We start from the raw sequence: 23,083 nt of genomic DNA, 5'->3' as shown, positions 1-23,083 counted from the left end.
GGACCCGCGCTCCCGCCCGAGCATCTCGCAAGTACTCGGCGAGCTCCGAGCATCTCGAGTACTGAGATACTCGGGCGAGTACCGAGCAGTGGCGAGCATGCTCGCTCATCACTATTGCCTAGCATTAAAACTGCACACACATGAAACTTGCAATAGGGCGCAGTTCACACACATGTAGCACAGTGCCTAGCCAGCAACCTATTACACGCCCCTACTAGTCGATTAGGCAGGATGCCCGGCATCCTATCAGTGCATAACAGAGGTGAAAGCCCCTAATTTACAAGGTCATCATTGATGGGCCCAGCTGCACACTGTAAGATTAAAAAAGTGCAAAAATATATAATAGAAGGTATTGGTTAATGGCCAAAATAAGCAAGCTCTCTGTGTCATTGTTGTCATGTGCCACATGCAGCCAATGAGCGGCCGCTCGTCAGCAGCTCATCAATATGCCATCAGCGCGAACGTCCACTCTGATGAAATAGTAAATAAGGCTGTGTGCACACGTTGCAGATTTGGTGCGTTTTTGCCGTGCAGATTTGATAGCAAAACCTGATGCCAGCAAAGTGAATGAGAAACCTGAAGTGTCATGCACACGTTGAGTATTGCAGATTTGGTGCAGAAAGTAATCTGCAGCATGTTAATTCTATGTGCATTTTTGCCTGAGTTTTTCACCATTGAATGAACTGAAAAAAAAAAACAAGCAAAAAATGAGGCAAAAATGCAACATTTTTGAGGCTGTGTTTTCCTGCCATGAGATGCAGGAATGGTGCAGAAATTTCTGCACACAAAATACTCAACATGTACACATACCCAAAGCTGCACATGACACAACAATGTCTTATCACTGCCGGGAATAGCGGGTCGACATTGCTTGAACAGCAGCAATGCACACGGTGAGTATACAGTGCTTTTATTTTAATTCCGGACCTGAATTGATTAAGCTGGGGATGTCCAATAGTGATCAACCCATTTAAGTACATAAAGAAATGCATTAAAACAAAATTACCTTTTACAGTTTCTCTCCACCAAGTTAGTCATCTGAGTCACATTCTACCGCAGTCATTCAAATGTCAGGATTCTCATCTCAAATAAATCAAGCTCCTAGATACCTGTCCTGAAGTTACAGAATTGGCTTGATGGTGATAAATATGTCACAGTCCTCGTGTCACCTCTCCATGTTAAAAAGGATCTATGATAGGCATGTACTAATAGAGACTTTAAGATATACCCTGGCTGCTTCACTGACAAAATATAAGAAAAAAAAACTCATGGAGATGTGAACGTGAGTACTACAATATGCACCATTTACGTTGCATTTAATAGAATTAGGGCAAGTAGCGTAAGTATATAAATACATACTGTACAGTGGGTACGGAAAGTATTCAGACCCCTTTAAATTTCTACATTTCTGTTTTTTTTCAGTCAAGATGGGGTGCAGAGTGTACATTAATGAAAAAAAAAATTAACTTTTTAGAATTTACCCAATGGCTGCAATGAAACAAAGAGAGAAAAATTTAAAGGGGTCTGAATACTTTCCGTACCCACTGTATATGTAAATGTTTGTCTACAATGCAATAACAAATAAAGACAGAATGTAAGAAAAAAGTCCAAATCAATACATTATCCAAAGATTGACCTTTATTATCTAATACAAAGGAATATTATATAAAGCATCAGCCAAATTAAAGGGAATCTGTCAGTAGCATCAACTCACCTAAGCAAATGTTCTTGTAAGGAGACGAAGCTCAACTCTGCTGTATTGTTAGTTATAATCACACACAGCTCTACAGTGAGATCACGAGAAAAGACTGTCAGTCATTACATATCATTCTGGTAAAGCCCCCTTTCATTTAAAATAATCTCTGGAGGCAGATTCTAAGGGAGATCTAGATCTTAGATCTCATACATCTTAACAGCTCATTTAAATATAAGAAAAATGAGAAATTCTCTGGAATAAGACATCAGATCTCAGATATCAAGGTATTTTATTCAGCTTCATATGTCTACATGCCCATAGTGACGGCATAGGAGGGTGGATCCTACTGACAGATTCCTTTTAAATTGTACCTCCCTTTAACGCAAGGTTTAACCACATGTGCTTCTTACTAATTCACTAATAAGAAGTTTTAATCACCGTCTGCCATATTAGACACCAACTAGTTCACATTACACTTGTTGCCCCAATGTCTCTTTCTAAACTCTGGTGTTAGTCCACTGCTATACATTGTTTAAATTAGCTTTCACATTCATTTGTTAAAGGGGTTTTCCCATGAATAAAAGTTATTTTTAATCAATAAATCTTGTAATAATAATAACTTTCACAATTGGATGTTCCTGTGCTGAGATAATCTTATAAATGTGCCCCTGCTGTGTACTGTGTAATGGCTGTGTATGACCATACAGGAACATGGTCTGATCATACCACATCTCCTGGGCAGGGGAGGAAGGAGAAGAGTATACAGACTGGACAGCACAGGATCACAGCTGATTCTTTCTTTGATGTAAAACATTGTTTAAAAACCTGCAGTGAAATGTTTCAGGGTATGTGCACATGATCCGTACAGGCAGCGATTTGAACGCAGCATTATATGAACGCAGTTGAATCCGCATGTGTTCATTGAACCATGCGGATGCACTGCATTCAATACATTGTAGTGATCTAATTTCTCTTGCAGAGACTAGCGACTCTGAAAGAGAAATTGACATGCTGCGGTCTGGAAAGACGCGCCGCATGTCCGTGTTCGCGGGTGATCCGCAGGTGCATGGAGATGCATAGTGGACATGGGATTTCTACAAATCCCATCCACTATGCTGTAACAGGTGGCTGCCGCGGGTTTGACGCTGCGTGTTATGCATAACAAGTAAAGTCAACCCCGCAGCGGCTCCTGACCGTGGGAACAAAGCCTTACTCATAAAAAGAATCAGCTGTGATACCATGCTGTAATGTCTATATACTCCGGCATTCCCGTACCCCCCCCTCGTCTTTAGACCTGGTTAGGATAACGGATTTGATTCTGGGACAACCCGGGGACCATACAAATTTGCTCAGGCTACAATGGAGTTTACGCCAGAAGGAGGCGGGGATGTGTATGGGAATGGTCACGAGCAAGTATGTTATGGGTTTGGATGGTGGAACCTCTGTTGCATGGAACAAGGAGGAACTGGAGGGGTGCAACTAATGGCCTCATCCAGTTCGACCCTGGCTACACGGCGGCTTAGTCGACTTCGCGAGCCAGGGAGGGACCGGGAAAGTGGACCAGGTGCTACTCCGTGACCGACCTCGTGTGAGAGCAGGCTACTTCCACGGGACTGATGACAGACACCGACTGACATGGCCGATAGGCTGGCAGATGAGCACGGTTGGTAGGCAGGCAGGCAGTGCTGGTAGGTGGACAGGCACTGCTGGCCGGCAGACAGGCGGGCACAGCTGATAGGCTAGGCATGGCTGATAGACAGTCTGGCAGGCACGGCTGATAGACAGGCTGGCGGGCACGGCTGATTTGCTGGCGGGCATAGTTGATAGACAGGCTGGTGGGCAGCACTGGGACCTGAGGGCTGGAGAGAGTGTTAGCACACTAACTACAACATTGCACAGGCACCTCCATTTTGGGGGAGGTGCCTTAAATAGCAGATGTCCTCCGGCCATTGGCTGGGGACATTTTAGGACGGCGCGCAGCCCCTTTAAGAAGCAGGGAACGCGCGCACTCCCTAAGCACAGTGCCCGGGGATCTGCGCGTGGTGCGCGCACCCTGGGCAAGCACAGAGTGGGAGCGGGGAGCAGGAGCGGTGGACACCAGACCAGGACCGTGTGGTAAGGGGATGGGCGTCTCTGCCGGACAGGAGGCAGAGACGCCGACGCTACAAAGTACAGTAGCCTAGGGAGGATTGTCATTTTAATAATGTTAATCTTTCCAAACCAGGAACATTTTTTGTGGCTCTATGTGGCCAGATCCCTGACCAGTTTGGACAGAAAAGTCTGGAAGTTTGTAGAAAATAGTCTGGAGAGGTCAGAGGGTACACGTACACCTAAGTATCTAATAAATCTGTCTAGGGGCCACTTGAAGGGGAAGGGTCATTTATTTTGAAGTTTGACCATTTTCTGAATTTGTTCAGTTCTAGCATTAAAGAGAGGAGAGATACATGTGGGTTAGAAAGATATATTAATAAGTTATCAGCGAAAGCTGAACATTTGGAACAATTTATTTAAACACATTCAATTGTGGAAGTGAGGCTGTGTGCCCATGATGCGTTTTTGGTGCGTTTTTTGGTGCGTATTTGCAGCGTGGAAACGCTCCAGAAACGCATTGCATAGAGTACCTTATCCCATGACTTCCTATGACATTCTGCATGTTCTGTGCACATGGTCAGGAATTTTTCTGCGCGGATTTTACTCGTAGAAAAAATATGGACATGACCAATTCTTGAGCGTTTCTGCATGTGTATTTGCCTATACAATGCATTGGAAAAACGCATGGCAAATACACATGCAAAAACGCGTCAAAAACGCATGTAAAAACCACATGCGTTTTTCTGCCAAGGAGATGCAGAAATGCTCAGGAAAATTTCTGCTTCATTTCTGCATCGTGGGCACATAGCCTTATTATTATACTAACATCTATTGATTAAAATGTACTTTTGTTTGTGGGAAAACCTCTTTAAGTAAAACGTTTCTTGTACAGACATATAAACTGCTGTTAAAGAGGTTATCCACTAAAGGAAAATTAATTTACAAACAAAGCATCATGAGCGGAAGTGGGCAACATGGGAACAGGAGCACTGATGAATCAGTAAGGTGACCATGCCTTTTTCATCTGACCCATCTCCCTATCCACCTGATATTAGCTGAGAGGAAATAGCGGGCTGCAGTAATTTAGATTTACTCTTACTATGTCGTATATTGAAATCCATAGATTTACTGCAAGAGCTACCAAACAGCATTAAATGAGTATTCCCATCTCCAAGATCCTATCCCAATATGTAGTCGGTGTAATAATAATAATAATATTAGCAAATACCTCCAATCAGAAATGTAGTATAGTTTTTCTGATTTGCTGTGTCGCTTACCCCATGTGCAGGGCATTGCAGTAGCTTAGGTATCCATGGTTATGATCACTCATATAGTGACAGTTAGTTGGTTGTTAGTGGTCATCATAACCATGGATACCTAAGCTACTGCAATGCCCTGCACATGGGGTAAATGACATAGTGAATCAGTATAACTATACTACATTTCTAATTGGAAGTATTTGCTAATATTATTATTATTACACTTACTACATATTGGGATAGTATTTTGGAGACGGGAATATCACTTTAAAGACATTTAATAAAAAATCGTGGCTTGACATATTCACAAGGATATCCCAAGAAATGTTGGGAGGCTATAAAAGGAGGCTAGAGGAGGCTATAAAAGGTTATATTCCCAGTCCTAATAATTATCACCTCTACACACATGGTCAAAATTGTTGGTATCCCTTGTTTAATGAAAGAAAAACCCACAATGATCACAGAAATAACTTGAATCTGACAAAAGTAATAATGAATTAAAAATCTATGAAAATGAACAAATGAAAGTCAGACATTGCTTTTCAACCCTGCTTCCACAGAATTTTTAAAAAAATTAAACTCATGAAATAGGCCTGGACAGAAATGATGGTACCCCTGAAAATAATGTGACAAAAGGGACAAGTTAAATCAAGTTGTGTCCACTAATTAGCATCACAGGTGTCTACAATCTTGTAATCAGTCAGTGGGCCTGTATATAGGGCTACAGATACTCACTGTGCTGTTTGGTGACATGGTGTGTACCACACTCAACATGGACCAGAGGAAGCAAAGGAAAGAGTTGTCTCAGGAGATTAGAAAGAAAATTATAGACAAGCATGTTAAAGGTAAAGGTCATAAGACCATCTCCAAGCAGCTTGATGTTCCTGTGACTACAGTTGCACATATTATTCAGAAATTTAAGATCCATGGGACTGTAGCCAACCTCCCTGGACGTGGCCGCAGGAAGAAAATTGATGACAAATCAAAGAGACGGATAATACGATTGGTAATAAAAGAGCCCAGGATAACTTCTAAAGAGATTAAAGGTGAACTTCAAGCTCAAGGAACATCAGTGTCAGATCGCACCATCCGTCGTTATTTAGTCCAAAGTGGACTTCATGGGAGACGACCAAGGAGAACACCATTGTTGGAAAAAAATCATAAAAAAGCCAGACTGGAATTTGCCAAACTACATGTTGACAAGCCACAAAGCTTCTGGGAGAATGTCCTATGGGACAGATGAGACAAAAATGGAAGTTTTTGGCAAGGCACATCAGCTCTATGTTCACAGACGGAAAAATGAAGCATATCAAGAAAAGCACCCTGTCCCTACTGTGAAACATGGAGGAGGCTCTGTTATAATCTGGGGCTGCTTCGCTGCATCTGGCACAGGGTGCCTTGAATCTGTACAGGGTACAATGAAATCTCAAGACTATCAAGGGATTCTAGAGAGAAATGTGCTGCCCAGTGTCAGAAAGCTTGGTCTCAGTCGCAGGTCATGGGACTTGCAGCAGGATAATGACCCAAAACACACAGCTAAAAACACCCAAGAATGGCTAAGAGGAAAACATTGGACTATTCTGAAGTGACCTTCTATGAGCCCTGACCTAAATCCTATTGAGCATCTTTGGAAAGAGCTGAAACATGTCATCTGAAAAAGGCAACCTGCAAACACGAGACAACTGGAGCAGTGTGCTCATGAGTAGTGTTGAGCGAGTATGTTCTATTAACCCTTTCGCCGAGTATGCTCGGGCCGAGCTCTGAGTATTTATAGCTGCTCGGTGATATGGTTGAATCGCTCCCGTGTGCATGATTTGCAACTGTTTGACAGTTTTATTACATGAGAGGAATGTCTATTTCTTACACATTCCTCACATGTAATAAAGCTGTCAAACAGTTGCAAATCCTTGCACACGGGAGCGATTTAACCATATCACCGAGCAGCTATAAATACTCGGAGCTCGGCCCGAGCATACTCGGACAGAACATACTCGCTCAAAACTACTCATGAGGAGTGGACCAAAATACCTGTCAAGAGGTGAAGACGTCTCATTGACAGTTACAGGAATCGTTTGATTGCAGTGATTGCCTCAAAAGGTTGTTCAACAAAATATTAAGTTAAAGGTACCATCATTTCTGTCCAGGCCGATTTCATGAGTTTAATTTTTTTTTTTAAATTCTGTGGAAGCAGGGTTGAAAAGCAATGTCTGACTTTCATTTGTTCATTTTCATAGGTTTTTAATTTATTATTACTTTTGTCAGATTCAAGTTATTTCTGTGACCATTGTGGGTTTTTCTTTCATTAAACGAGGGGTACCAACAATTTTGACCACGTGTGTATATCAGATACTGACGGATTGCACCGATGGAGTCTGACCACATGGATGTCATGCTAAGTATGGGAAGAACCCAGCGTACGATGACGGGAAAAGGAGGGAAGCCCAGCAACTAGGGAAAGGGGGGGTGGAGACCCATAGGCAGATCTAATAACACCCTGACTCCCCTATCGTCCCTAAATAGGGTCCGCACTTATCGCCAAGCAGGATACCGTAGCCCTGGCTGACCCTAGAGCTAGGCCCTAGGTAGGCAGGGGGAGGAGTGAGCACTAGTCAGCCCCACTGCAACTAAAGACAAACCAGGGAAACAGACAAGGGGATACACTTAGCTTTGAGAAGACAGCAGAGAGATCACGACTACCATCGACAAAGGAACTCCAAGGAGAATCTAGCCGACTGTTAGCATTCCAGACCCAAACAGAGGAATTAACTCTATAACCAGAAACTCTCTGGAGTAACTGAGTATATTTAAAGATCCAGCAATGGTGTGTTAATTAGCTGCAGAAGGTGGAGATCACCGCTGGGTCCTAGAGAGAGAGGGATGATGAAAGGATCAAGAAGGTGTCTGCAAGGCCAAGTGCAGCGACATTCTACAGCTGGATCCAGAATGACTGTCTGTCAAACCTGACACAACCGTGCCAATGGACCTTACCAATCCCAAGAATAGGATTCTGAAAAGCCTTATCAAAATGGTGTGCTGATCACGCATCACTTCATTCATTTTCTAGGTGATGATTACAGCAAACAGCTGCACTCTGTGGTATAAGTATAGAGCCTGGCTTTCTACTGCAGTCCCTTAGAGACTGAATGGATCAGTGGCATGCATAAGTGGTCATCACTCCAATCAGACAGGACAATTCAGGGCACCTTCTTGGGATGAGTAGGGGTCCCATGGGGATCCCCACCGATCTGTATGTTATCACCTATCCTATGGGTAAGTGATAATGTTTAATGTTGGAAATAACTTTTTAAGAGATTATTTTCTTATATTACCATGATTATTTCTTATCTATTAGCCATACAATCAAATGGATTATATAGATTATCAGGAGGATTATAAACAACACTACTACAACATAAGGACTAGATACATAGGTGACAGCTGCCCTGGTCTATTATACTGTATATGTCTGACAGTGTGTATATTAGATACTAATATAATTATTGATTTGTCTAACCCATTTATTAAAAAACTACATATTTGCTTTGTTTGGCAGATTTGACTTTACCTTTATATTATGAACACCACCGATGATGACTCCAGCTCCAGTCGAATACTACATACAGTCAAAGGTTCCTTCTACCTGCTGGATTTCCTCATCTGCTCCATATTTACCATCTTGATAACTCACACTGTGTGGAGAGACAGCGTACTGAAGAAGGAAGTGCGATACTTCTTGTTGTGTCACCATCTGGTGTGCTTGACATTGTTCTTTGGCCTAGGGATTATATTTAGCCTCATCCGAGCTTTCCAGGTTAATGCCCCAGTCCTTGTTTGCTGGATCATTTTTGCAGTGCAGATAATGTTTGGAAGAGCGGTGCTGTTGACTCTTGTCTTGATGGCTTTGAATACTTGCATAGCTGTTTGCTGGCCTCTTAAATACTTAAGATTAGTTATTTCTTTAAAGTTTAAACTAACTGTGTGTTTATGGATTATTGCCTTGTTGGACCCTGTGGTGTCACTCTTCTATGAAAGTATACAAATGGGTCAAGAGTTTATTGTTAAACTGGATCCAACTTGTCCAACTACTTTATCAAGTACATTTTCAAGAATATTTGGAATGATTTTTATCATCATATTATTAATTCTTATCGTGGGATCCTACATTATTATGTTTAGAGAAGGAAAACGAGCTGGACATTTTACACAATCCAACCACCAAGCAAAAAGAACCATCTTGATTCATGGATTACAACTAGCTCTCCACATCATCCCAACACTGATGAGCATTGGGATAGGTGGGAAACCAGATTATTTTATTTTGGATTTGACTAGTTTTATAATTTTTTCCTTAGCTCAGTGTCTCAGCCCTGTTGTACATGGACTACGATCTTCAGAACTGAGACACAAATTTAATGAAAGACATTCTTGCTGTGAAACACTGGACAGATATGGGCCTGAAAGTTTTCAAAATAGACCCAACATGTAAGTGGGGCAGAACTTGTATCTTGTCTTTGGTCCCATATATGAATTCCCACACAAGGATGGTGCATTAATGGACACAAGTACAGCAGAGTTAAGTTTTGAACAAGTTGTACTCGTCATTTAGGCACGCAAGCAAGCGCAACAATTACAGTCCCTCAATGAGGATGCAAGCTTTATGGTTATACACTAGTTGACAGCTTTTGCACTGTACACACCAATTATCATGCATTGAGCTTGTCTTTGATGGTATATAAAGGCACTCAGCTTGCAAGTTACAATACTATGAGGCTCACACCTTGTTGGTTATAGGGCTAAAAGTGCTGTCCAATAAACATTTCTCACCTATCAACAGGGTCAGACTGTTGCGACCAATCCTGAATACAGAAACCCAAATTTCACTGTGTGAATGGAACAGTAGTTGCATATGCTCAGTTCTGATCCATTCACACATGGGATGTTAGGTCCTCTGTTGTGATTGATGGGAGTCCAAGTAGTTAGATCATACATTTATCACGTATCATTAGGTAGGTGAAATTTGTGCTTATGGGACAACACTTTTAGCTGGTATAACAGCTGACACTAGAAACAATTACAGCCCTTCAGCTAAGTGTGTGCAAAGGTTTCATGGAACACCTTGTAGTAGGTTACATATGGCACAGTCTCCAGTAGTTCCTTTAGGAACAGTCCATGATGAATACTCACATTTGTAGGACACAAAGTTAGCAGAGTTTCACAATATTCAGGCCCAGCACCGGCCACAGACTCTTTCTATCTCTCCCTCATGCTGTCTCAGGTCATTGCAAAATGTCACAATACAGACCACAGCTGTACTCACAGTTCCAGGATCTAGGCACAACTCATCTTCAGAGATTACAGCACTCTGAGATGTTGGGGTTTCTCTCCATCACATCTCTTTAGATTTGTCCAACCACACTTTTTGATAAGTTAGTCTCAGGGGAGGCAAGTTGATACAATCTTACCACTATGACATAAAGGCCACGGCCTTACTACCACTATTCTTTCTCAGGAGTGGGAGACAAAACCAGGAGTGGGTGATAAATGCAGAATTGGTGACTTGCTTCCATTATACCTTTTCTCTGATTGTTCCTCACCTGGTTTTGGCTTATACTCCTAAGAAAAAATACTGACCAAATACTGATAGTGGGGCCGTGGCCTTAAGGTCACCTAAGGACATAGTCCAAAATCACTTTTTCATGCACAAGGATTGGCTGAGATCACCCACTGGTATTTACACCGAGTTTTCTGCAACCACTTACAGGACCACTTTCTTTCTTTCAAGTAGGATCAATTCTTGCAGTTCTTAGTCCCTTGGCAGCTCATTCACTAACTCACCAACAGGTGCACACTACAAGCTTCTGTCACACACTGACATAAATTATACCACTGATCAGACAGGTACAGAAACTGTTGGGCTATGTTCACATAGCGTTTGCCCCTACGTTCAGAAGCTCCATCGGGGCTTACGTCCGAACCCTTGCAAAACGGGATTCAGGTATATGTGCTGATGGGGTCATTTACTATAATGATGCAGACGGAGTCACAGTGAGCTCTGTCGTACATCACTTTTGGCAGTATACGCCTTCTGGAGACGGGCAGCAAGACGTAAAAGACTACATCTTACTAAGAGCCTTATCTAGGCGTAGATGGCTGAAAATTATGCATCTGCATCATTATAGTAAATGGCCCTGACAGTGCATACGCTCATATCCCGTTTTGCTGGGATTTGGACGCGAGCTCCAACGGAGCAACTGAACATAGGGGCAAATGTAATATAAACCCATCCTCAGGGTCTTCATATCCAAATTCTTAATTTCCATTGTTCTACTATGTTATAGAAGCAGAATATTTACAATTACAATGGTGCCAAGTCAGCCTCATAATGAACACCAAAGGTGCCTTATGTACCCAATTTGCTACAATGGGATCTGTCAAATTTCTTTTGTGTCATTTCTGTCAGTCTGTTACTTGTATTACAATACTGGATGCTGGTTACAAATTAAAAAAGCAACTGTAGTGCAAACTTTTAGGCTGTGTGCCCACGTAGCGTTTTTCAAGCGTATATGCTGCGGAATTTCCGCAGCGTAAACGCTTGAAAAACGCATGTATATCCGCACCCCATGGTCCCCAATGGCATTCCGCAATGTCAATGCCCATGCTGCGGATTTTTCCGCAGCGTACATGTTGCGGTCAAAAATCCGCAGCATGTTCATTAATTTTGCGGAAGCGCTGCGGAATCAATGTGCGGATGGTACCCAAGTCTGGAGGAGAGGAGACTCTCATCCAGACCTGGGTACCAAAGAACCTGTAAAAAAAAGAATAAAATAAAGTTTATACTTATCTTCTGATGTTTTCCCTCCGTCGCGCTGTTGTCTGAAGGACCTGCCACGTCATTGAGTCATGTGACCCACCACATGACTCAATGACGTCACCGCAGGTCCTGCACACAACAGCGTGAGCCGCTCAAGCCTCCGGACGGGGCAGAGAATGCATCAGAAGGTGAGTATAAAGTTTATTTTTTTATTTTTTACCATTCTGAACAAGTTGTCAAGCACTTTTCCAAGTGATGCTTGGAGAAGTGCTTGATAACCCGCATGCGGAAATGCATGCAAAGACGCCTCACAAACGCTTCTACCTGGCGGGAAAACCGCATGTAATACCCGCATGCGATTTTCCCGCCAGGGAGAAGCGTAAAAAATATGCTTCAGGTCCGCAACGTGGGCACATAGCCTTAACATTTCCTGTCTGGACCTGTTTTCCATATTTTAGATTTGCTTTCTTAGTGTATGTACGTGTTAAGTATTTTCTGCAGAAATTTCTGCAACAAAAAAGTTTCTCTTGGCAGGAAAAACGCAATGTAAAATAAATTAATTTTTTATGCGTTTTTTTCCCATTAATTTAAATAGATGAAAAACGCTATAGAAACGCTGAAATGTATTGACACGCTGCAGATTTGAAACTGCTTGAAACCTGCAAGGAAAAAATTTGCAGAATGTGCATGAGATTTCATAAATCACATTCACTTTGCTGAAAAAAATACAGGGAGAAAAATATTTGCCAGAACCTAGCGGATCTGACAATAAGTTAAATTGTCATTGATTTTTCAATAAATTTTGTATGAATCAATAGTACAAGTCAATCTAAGAAACTTTATACAGTGGTGCTTGAAATTTTACAAACTCCATATTAATGCTTAAATTTTACTTAAAACTATATTAGAGTTTCACACAAGTCCTAATAGTACATGAAGAGAACCAAATCTACCAAATCAGACAAAAATATTAGATCTTGTCATTTTTTTTAATGAGGACAATGATGCAATATCACATCTAGGAGTAGATCTAAATTTTTCTGGTAATCGCTGATTAGTCCTGCACATCAGCTTGGAGGAATTTTAGCTAATTTCTCCCTATAAAACAGCTTCAACTCTATTACGATGGTGGACTTTCTCTCAAGAACTGCTCTCTTCAGGACCATCCAGGACATTTCTATAGAATTAAGGTCAGGACTTTGGATCATTCCAAAACTTTAACATTATTCTTCTTTAACCATTCGTTAGTAAAATGACTTGTGTGCTTTGGGTTATTGTCTTGCTGCATGATCCACACTCTCTTGAAATTCAGTTCATACACATAAATCCTGACATTTTCCTTTAGATTTAGTTGGTATAATTCAGAATAAATTTTTCCATCAATGAAAGCAAGCCACCCTGGCCCAGATGCAGCAAAATAGGCCAAGCCCATGACGCAACCACCACAGTTGAAATGAGGTTTTTATGTGGTAATACAGCATTTTTATTTTACTACAAAAATAACGCTTCACATTAAAACCAAAAAGCTCTATTTTGGTCTCAATTATCCAGAAAACATTGTTCCAATAGCTTTCTGGTTTGTCCATGTGATCTTTGATGAGCAGCAATGTTATATTATGGAGAGCAGTGTTTGTTACACACCTGTTTCGTCTTCATCGCCAAGCTTTGCTCCCTTACGCTGTGGCTGGCGTCCTTTGATGTACTCCATGTTGGGTCTTGCAAGTGATGTCATCTCCCAAGACCGTTTAAGGCCTAACTAGACACATCCCTGTGTCTGAATATTGACTCTGTAACATGTGAATTTGCTGTTTGTAGATCGCCACTATCATGCTTCTTCTGTTGCCATCATCTCGTCAGACTTCTGTGATTTCCATCATTTGCATCTGCTGATAGTTAACCCATTGAGTGCTGTAAGCATCACAAAATGTTGTTAAGAATCTGTTCACATTACTTGTTTCTGCTGCTGGTTAATCAATTGCTTTGCTGCAAGCATCATGACCTGTTTTACAGACTGTTTTCACCACATTACAATTTGCTGTGGATTCTAAAATTTGCATCTGCTCTGGTTGACCAAACATTTGCTGTAAGCATCACAAACTGTTACTAGAGTCTGTTCACAATACATTTCTACCTCCTGTGGACTTTGTTACCTATATCTGTATTATGCAGGTAAACAGATGCGTTGCTTTCCTCTTCTTCTGCCCTCCTGACAATGTGGCGTCCAGTGTGTCATGCCTTGCTTGTTTTTATGGCAACTGGTATAGCCTGTTGTCCAAGTCTTCACTGTTGCATGTGCCTTCCAACCTTGGGTCCATGTGTCCACCCTGACCTACGGCTTTCCGAATCCACCTCACTAGGTGATCTTCACTGTGGCCTTACCCTTGCAATCCTGCCATGCTACCATTGTTCAGTGTCCTCCTGATGGTAGACTCATGAACATTAACATTACATAATTTTGAGAGAGACCTTTAGTTGCTTATAAGTTGGGTTCCTTTGTGACATTGTGGACTATTATAAGCCTTGCTCTTGGAAATATATTCGTTGGTCGACCACTCCTTATGAGGATAGTAATGGTCTTGAATTACCTCCATTTATACACAATATGTCTGATGGTAGATTGGTGAATTTCAAACTTTTTAGAAATGGTTTGTTAACATATTCCAGCCTAATGAGCTTCAACAACTCTACTTGTCAGGTCCTCAGAAATATAATGTGTACACACAATGATACTCTTACACTGACTGTGTTGTGAAGATCAGACTTTCATAGATCCTGTTCTTCAAATAAAACAGGATGCCCACTCACACCTGGCTATCAACCCATTGATCCATTGATTGAAAATACCAAACTCTAATTGTATCTTCAAATTATCAATAATGCTAAAGGTTAACATACTTTTTACACTCAATATGCGATATTGGATAATTTTCATCATTTTAAAAATGACAAAGTCTAAGATGTTTTATTTATTTCTTTTATTTGTGTGAAATTGTCATGAAGTCTTAAGTCAAAAATATGCAGAAATGTAGAAAATTCTAGAGGGTTCACAAGCTTTCAAGCACCACTTAAATCTTTCTAGAGAAATAAACTTTTTCTCCATTTATTGGTCACCTCTATCCCCCCTCAAACATCTCTTAAACTCAATATTTACTCTTAAAAAATATGTCTTCATCAAAACATGGAGGCCTGCCAGCTCACTGAGGAATCAGATTACACTCACCTATTTTAAGTGTATGGAGAGGGGAGTGGAGGAGCAGGATAAAGCATGATGAAATAGATAGGCACAAACACACATAGCAGTGCTACTACTTTCTAGTAAGTATTCATCTCCATCCAGATCTGCAGTCACATCTACATAGCTCAATACTTCTGTATAATGTCATTCATGCTGCTGCTGCTACTGAAGATGTTCTACATAGAGAAAGGAGAAGAAGAATCTCATGTCTCAATGTGCTTTGTATGGGACACATAACAGTAGCTGTCTCCACCACACACTAGCTAAAAAATAACTAAAAATTAGAGATAGCATCCTCTGAATGGTGAACTAAGAAAAATTCTGGATTCAAGACAAGAGAAAGGTACTCTTTAAATGTAAATTAGATTTCGGTGCACACTTTCATAAATGATATGATTGAAAATAATGAAAGAAAGCCGTCCTGTTCATCAGTTAATGTTTTCCACATTGTAAAAAAACGCCTTTGTGTTCTTCATTATGAACTAATGGATTATTTGGGTGTTTGCTGGAAAGGAAATCAACATTGCTTTTTATGAGGCTCATACTGGGTGTTACATCTTGTTCCTAATACTTTCAAGCAGCTACTAGTAGAACAAATAACACGAATTAGAAAATGTGATCACTATCTGTATTGAACAAAGAGGAACTATGCTACCTTACAACTAACACCTTACCTTATATGACACTACCATAGACAGAGGTAAATCTCTGCTTGGAACAATAGACTTTGCAGCCTTTATAATTCCATGTAGATGACATTTAAAAGGGTTTTCCCACAAACAAAAGTTAATTTTAATCAATAGATGTTGGAATGATAACAACTTCCACAATTGAATGTATTTAACTAAAATGTTCCTGTGCCGAGATAATCTTATAAATGTGCCCCTGCTGTGTACTGTGTAATGGCTGTGTCTCACCGTACAGGAACATGGCCTGATCATACCACAGCTCCTGGCCAGGGGAGGAAGCCAAAGAGTATACAGACATTACAGCATGGAATCGCAAATGATTCTTTGAAGTAAAACTGTCATGCCAGGTGTGGGAAAGACTTAGTGCAACACAGAGGGAAGAGGGAAAGGGAGCCAAGACACTAGGGAAAGGGGGAAGTAGAGACCTCTTAGTCTGGTCTAGTGTTGCCCTGTCTCAACTACCATCCCTATATTGCCTCTTCAGCAATCGCCGCACCTGTGCCTCACCCTGTCTTTCCTTTGGCTGAGGCTAGGGATGGGAGGAGATGAGCACTAGTCGATCTCCACTAAACTCTATAGACAACAAGGGTAGACAAACAGGGGGAGAATGCTTAGCTTTAGACGACTCCAGACAAATGCGAACTCGGCCTCAAGCTCCAGAGAGGACGAAGTACTGCTCTTGCTAAGCCTTCACAAGTAGAAATGAATATAGCCGAAACCTCCCTCTCAGACACACCAGGTATATATACACCCAGGCCAGGGAGTTAATTACCAGAGTGAGGTAACCGATAGGTCCTAGAGACAGACTCTCATCTAAGAAGTTGTCTGTAATGCCAAACGTAGAGATCTCCTGCAACCAATTGCAGGACGACTGTCTGTCACCTCTGATACACCCGTGACAAAAAACATTGTTTAAAAACAGGCAGTGAAATGTTTTACCTCACAAAAAAGAATCAGCTGTGATCCCATGCTGTCCTGTCTGTATACTCTTTTGCTTCCTCCCCTGCCCAGGAGCTGTGGTATGATCAGACCATGTTCCTGCACGGTCAGACACAGCCATTACACAGTACACAGCAGGGGCACATTTATAAGATTATCTCACCACAGGAACATTTTATTTAAATACATCCAATTGTGGAAATTATTATTATTCCAAGATTTATTGATTAATATGAACTTTCGCTCATGGAAAAACCCCTTTAAGAATTGGCATTTACTGAAATAGACATACGATGAAAAGATAGTCTATATATGAAACTATAATTTTATATGTTTTTAAAGTTTTAGGATCAAACTTGCAAAAAGAAATTCGGTAAGTATGAAGCAGATTTTACCTGCGTTACACGCAAGTTTAGCTGCAGATTTATGTGCAGAACTGATACAGACTTCGTATTATGTATTGCGAGGTTAATAAATATCTCTAAAATCTGCATCAGAATCATAATACATATGGAAAATATCAGAATGAGTAGATGAAAATTCTCAAATCTCACATACATTGCATTAACTGTATCAAGCTTCACATTTGCATTCACCCTTATTTAATATTCACTTGGGATGTAATTGTAGCGGCAATATTTCCTCTAAATTGTGAAGATATCGCTGCAGTTTTATACCACGCAGATGCTGCGGATATACCCCCGACTTCACCCTTGTATTGCATTGGGTGAAATATGCAGTGAATACCCTCAGAATAGAATGACATTGTGCGGATGTTAAATCCTTAGCACTGGTCAGTTTATGCTGCAGTGAGTGAATGGTACTTCAGAAAATCTCCTCCGTGAGGTTGGTACTGTAAAAAGGTAGATTTTCTGTCTGAAAATTCCAAAAATCTGCTGCAAACATGTCCTGTGTGAGCAAGACCTTGCAAGAAAGTACCACATAGCTTTTTAGTTGGGCCTCTGTATGGTAAAAGATTGTATCTGTGGTGTACATTTATACACTGTGTTCCAAATTATTATGCAAATAATATTTTCTCAGATTTTCCCAAATTACCTATATAAATTGCAGTCATTGTAATTTTCCAGCCAAATAACTATTAGAGTACAATTGAAAGGTTTTTGTACAAACTGCCTATGATAACAGTATATTTTTTAAAAAATAAAACACTCAAACTGCACTCAAAATGCATGTTCCAAATTATTATGCACAGCAGAGTTTTCAACCTTTTCATTTTAATAAAGACCAAAAAAATGGTCATTTTTGAAATTATAAGCATTAGCAGGTTATTACAAACTGAAATCAAACAGTTTTCAACTCAAAACTTTATTCTAGGTGATGTTACATTTGCACATAGGACCCCTTGTTCGAAAGGAGCTTCTGAACTCTCTCGTCCATTGAATTTGTCAGGTTTTGGATGGTTTCTGCTTTAATTGTTTTGCATGAGGACAGAATACCCTCCCAGAGCTGTTGCTTAGATGTGAACTGCCTCCCACCATCATAGACACTCCTTTTGATGATGCTCCAGAGGTTCTCAATGGGGTTGAGGTCAGGGGAGCATGGGTGCCACACCATAAGTTTGTCCACTTTTATGCCCATTTGTGATAACAAATGCTATAGCTTTTGGTCTTTTGACTCTTTAACAGTGTCTTAAGTAATGAAATAGCGAATATAATTACTTTATATTTCAATTTGTAGGTTTCCAATGCTATAAAGTGACTTTTTGAAGCCAGAATTCTAGGGTAATAAATAAACTATTAAATATATCAGAAACTAAAGTCAATCTGGCAAAACCGAAGTCACATTCTTAATCAGCATCATAAACTTAATATAAAACAGTTCAGACATTGTTGGCATCAAAATCACTGTATAGCAGTGAATTATTGATGGTGTTAAAACCAGAGCACATACATCAGTTTATTTAATGTTCACAGGGGTTGTCTCTAAATTTCATGATCTGCTACCGCAGCAGAGCCAACAGGAAGGGATATGGTGGTATGCACAGTTTTTAATATTATACCAATGAGGGCTCGCTCACACCAGCGCATACATTAGATGAGTGCTACCCATTTTTTCTATCGGATAACACTTAAACCAATGTTATTCAATGGGGCAGTGCTGATGACAGATTTTTTTCACTGATAGAATCTGCTGTGATTTCACTTCGAAATCGGATGCCACTCACCCAATCAAGTCTATGGGCGCGTGGAAATCATCGGCCTGCACTTGGATGAGAGAATCTACGGTCATCTGATCATAGCCCAACTGTCTTATCTGTCCCTAGCACTTTGTATAAGGGGCTATAATCCTTTATCCTCCAGTACTGTATGTATTTTAGATATATTTTCTCTATATGTCATCTCCTGGCTCCAAAACCAGTCTGTTGCCCATAGCAAGCACAGTACAGCTTTCAGTTTACTAGAGTTGCATGAAGAAAATTAAAGCTGATTGGTTGCTGTGGGCAACAATGATAAATTCTGTTTTAGACAGTGTACTGTAGATAAAGGCCCAGCTATACGTATGTTGGATTTATAGACATTAATATTCATATTTTTAATTAGAAAAACCATTGCTGGTATCAAGAGAAGAGGAGAACTGTTCTTCTTTTGACAGGAGTGGGCGCAGAGCGCCCATACCCATCCTGTGCACTGAGAGCGCTGCAATCACACAGGTGCAATCTCACTGCAAAGTAAGAGGAAGATACCCACTATAGAAGAATAGCCAGTATCTACTGAGCATGTGCGACCTGTCAGGAAAGGACTACAGGACGTATCCATGGGCAACCAAAGAGGAAAAAGGGGAGGCTATCTGGAGCAAGTTTTGGAAATTGATTCCATTTAACAACTTTATTTTTAGGATTTTAAAACACTGAGCTGTTATTCATATTGTGGGAATAGCCCATTAAAGGGATTGTCTAGTACTTAGATAGAGATAACTAAAGGCCCCCTTACATATTAGATAGCTCTCGGATGAATGAACTTCCCTGTTCCCTCATACACTCAACTTGGCGAGGCGTTCCTGTGTTCTCTATGAGAGAGAGCCAAGGGCAGACTCCTCTAGTAATGGCTTATCTCTCCGTCAAACAAAACAATCATCAGCTGCAGTTCCAACAGCTGGATCCTTATCTTCCTCAGTATCATCTGTCGAGTGTGGGGATCAAGAGGCCCTCAAGTATATTAGATTGTCAGCTGATCCCACCGACTTTAATCTAATATGATTACAGCCAGGTTATTGCTATCTCATACAGTATGAGTGCAGCATGATACAGAGACAGAGATCTTGATTCCAGCGATGTGTCACTAACTGGGCTGCTTGTTCCAGTGTTCATAAAATCACAGTTTTATCTGATGCACATCTACTAATTCTCTGAATGCTGAGCTCTGTATAATCTCGCCCACATCACTGATTGGCAGCTTTCTGTCTACACTGCGCATAGGCAGAAAGCTGTCACACAAAGGTGGAGGCGTGGTTATATAGAGGTCATGAATATGGCAGCAAGTTTACTAGTCATCTAGAGAAAACAGGGATTTTATCAAAACTATAGCAAGCGGCCTAGTAAGTTTGGAGTCATTGTCCTGTTGAAAAATAAATGATGGTCCAACTAAACGCAAACCGGATGGAATAGCATGCCGCTGCAAGATGCTGTGGTAGCCATGCTGGTTCAGTATGCCTTCAGTTTTGAATAAATCCCCAACAGTGTCCCCAGCAAAGCACCCCCACACCATCACACCTCCTCCTCCATGCTTCACGGTGGGAACCAGGCATGTAGAGTCCACTGGAATCAGGGTCACTGTCACTATATTATACTGCTCTCAGATTACGCTGCAAAAACTTGGTGACAGATTTGCAATAAAATAGGAAAATCGCAGCACTTTATTAAAGAGGATGTCCACTACTTTTTCATCGGTCGGGGTCCTACTTCCAGCAACCCCGCCGATCAGCTGCTCTCAGTGTCGGTGGCGTCAGCTACTGACCGGAACTGCTAATCAGTAGGAGGATAATGTGCAGTACGCTGCAGCGGCCACTGTCAGGAGACGGAGCAGCTCCACAATCGAGCAGTCACAGCCGGTAGCCGCCGCTGCTGACACCAGGAGTAGCTGATCAGTAGGGGTGTCGGGTGTTGGACCCCGATTGATCAATGAAAAGTAGTGCACAACCTCCATGTCCCTCTAGGTGCTACACTTGGTGGGTGCGCATGCGCAGCCGGCGGCGCTCGTGGACTTCTGGTCGGGCGCATACAGGAAGGTGAAGCGTTCCACGCTTGCGTTCCAAGAGCCGGAACCGGAAGTCCTTCTTCTAGTACGAGTGGCCGAATGGCATTCATGCGCCCGGGACACCAAGCGGTATGCACGCTGTGCGATTTGATTGGATGTAGACACTATTTAAGGAGTGGGTTAAGTTTGGAGTAGTTAAAGCCCCCTGGAAGAAGCGTGGCAAAATGGCGGTGTCGGGGTGCAGCATCAGGAGCTGTGGGTTACTTTCTCTTTTGGCTTGGCTGTAAGTAGTCCTCTCTTTATTTACCCTGTTTACTTACTTTATTTACCTACTGGGGGCTTAGTGACCAGACCTTGGGTTTATATCGCTGTGGCTACCCTATATTAGATTGCAATAGCTACAACCATTATTATTACTGTGGATATCCATGTTGACCCAGATAAATGCAGTAGTCTATTGATACCCACCATCCTTTCCTGGGATAGGTCGGGTTATAAGTTTATGCTGCTGGCACAGTCACTTTGTATGGCATAGGTTGGGCAACGAGCTCATGTTGTTGGCATAGTCACTTTAGATTGCATTGGCACTTTACGTTTTTTGGGTTGCTTTTTACTATCATTAATTCTAATTAAATCGGACTGTTTTCCATTATTATACATATATGCTTTAAACCTATAAAAATGAGCCCTCGGTTTGAATCCCACATGTACAATCCTGTTTAGCTGAAAAAAATTATTTTCCTGCTTAACTTTTTAAATGAGTGTAATGATTGTTTTTAATATGATTCAATAAAAAGTAAAATTTAAATTTTTATTGTGTCTAGACTCCAGTATACCCTTTAATGTTGCCTATAAGGGGTGATGTATGTTGTCAGTCCTACTGAATAGTCTGTTAGAATTTATATTATGGCAAGAAAAAAGCAGCTAAGTAAAGAAAAACGAGTGCCCATTATTACTTTAAGAAATGAAGGTCAGTCAGTCCGAAAAATTGGGAAAACTTTGAAAGTGTCCCCAAGTGCAGTTGCAAAAACCATCAAGCGCTACAAAGAAACTGGCTCACATGAGGACCGCCCCAGGAAAGGAAGACCAAGAGTCACCTCTGCTTCTGAGGATCAGTTTATCCGAGTCACCAGCCTCAGAAATCGCAGGTTAACAGCAGCTCAGATTAGAGACCAGGTCAATGCCACACAGAGTTCTAGCAGCAGACACATCTCTACAACAACTGTTAAGAGGAGACTTTGTGCAGCAGGCCTTCATGGTAAAATAGCTGCTAGGAAACCACTGCTAAGGACAGGCAACAAGCAGAAGAGACTTGTTTGGGCTAAAGAACACAAGGAATGGACATTAGACCAGTGGAAATCTGTGCTTTGGTCTGATGAGTCCAAATTTGAGATCTTTGGTTCCAACCACTGTGTCTTTGTGCGACGCAGAAAAGGTGAACGGATGGACTCTACATGCCTGGTTCCCACCGTGAAGCATGGAGGAGGAGGTGTGATGGTGTGGGGGTGCTTTGCTGGTGACACTGTTGGGGATTTATTCAAAATTGAAGGCATACTGAACCAGCATGGCTACCACAGCATCTTGCAGCGGCATGCTATTCCATCCGGTTTGCGCTTAGTTGGACCATCATTTATTTTTCAACAGGACAATGACCCAAAACACACCTCCAGGCTGTGTAAGGGCTATTTGACCAAGAGGGAGAGTGATGGGGTGCTACGCCAGATGACCTGGCCTCCACAGTCACCAGACCTGAACCCAATCGAGATGGTTTGGGGTGAGCTGGACCACAGAGTGAAGGCAAAAGGGCCAACAAGTGCTAAACATCTCTGGGAACTCCTTCAAGATTGTTGGAAGACCATTTCCGGTGACTACCTCTTGAAGCTCATCAAGAGAATGCCAAGAGTGTGCAAAGCAGTCATCAAAGCAAAAGGTGGCTACTTTGAAGAACTTAGAATATAAGACATATTTTCAGTTGTTTCACACTTTTTTGTAAAGTATATAATTTCACATGTGTTAATTCATAGTTTTGATGCCTTCAGTGTGAATGTACAATTTTCATAGTGATGAAAATACAGAAAAATCTTTAAATGAGGTGTGTCCAAACTTTTGGTCTGTACTGTGTATATATATATTTTTTCCCTGTTTAAAT

The 23,083-nt window shown here is 41.3% G+C and overlaps 1 protein-coding gene across 3 annotated transcripts in view; it reads left to right on the top strand.

The window, feature by feature from the left end:
• The window catches only part of LOC141258006 (uncharacterized), a 104,634-nt gene extending 93,097 nt beyond the window's left edge, over positions 1-11,537 (top strand). For 2 of the 3 annotated variants that reach the window (XM_073672997.1, XM_073672998.1), the window contains one exon: positions 8,600-11,537. In XM_073672997.1, coding sequence (XP_073529098.1) covers positions 8,621-9,532 — 912 coding nt within the window. In that variant the 5' untranslated portion in view covers positions 8,600-8,620 and the 3' untranslated portion in view covers positions 9,533-11,537. The remainder of the gene's footprint in view (positions 1-8,599) is intronic. The other variant, XM_073672996.1, reaches the window with a different exon arrangement.
• Positions 11,538-23,083: the final 11,546 nt, after the last annotated feature.

Source organism: Phyllobates terribilis, unplaced genomic scaffold, assembly GCF_046119375.1.
Source record: "Phyllobates terribilis strain yellow unplaced genomic scaffold, ASM4611937v1 Scaffold_3__8_contigs__length_932513732, whole genome shotgun sequence".
NCBI lineage: Eukaryota > Metazoa > Chordata > Amphibia > Anura > Dendrobatidae > Phyllobates > Phyllobates terribilis.
Note: the sequence above shows the minus strand (reverse complement) of the source record. Positions and strands in the feature narration are given on the sequence as shown.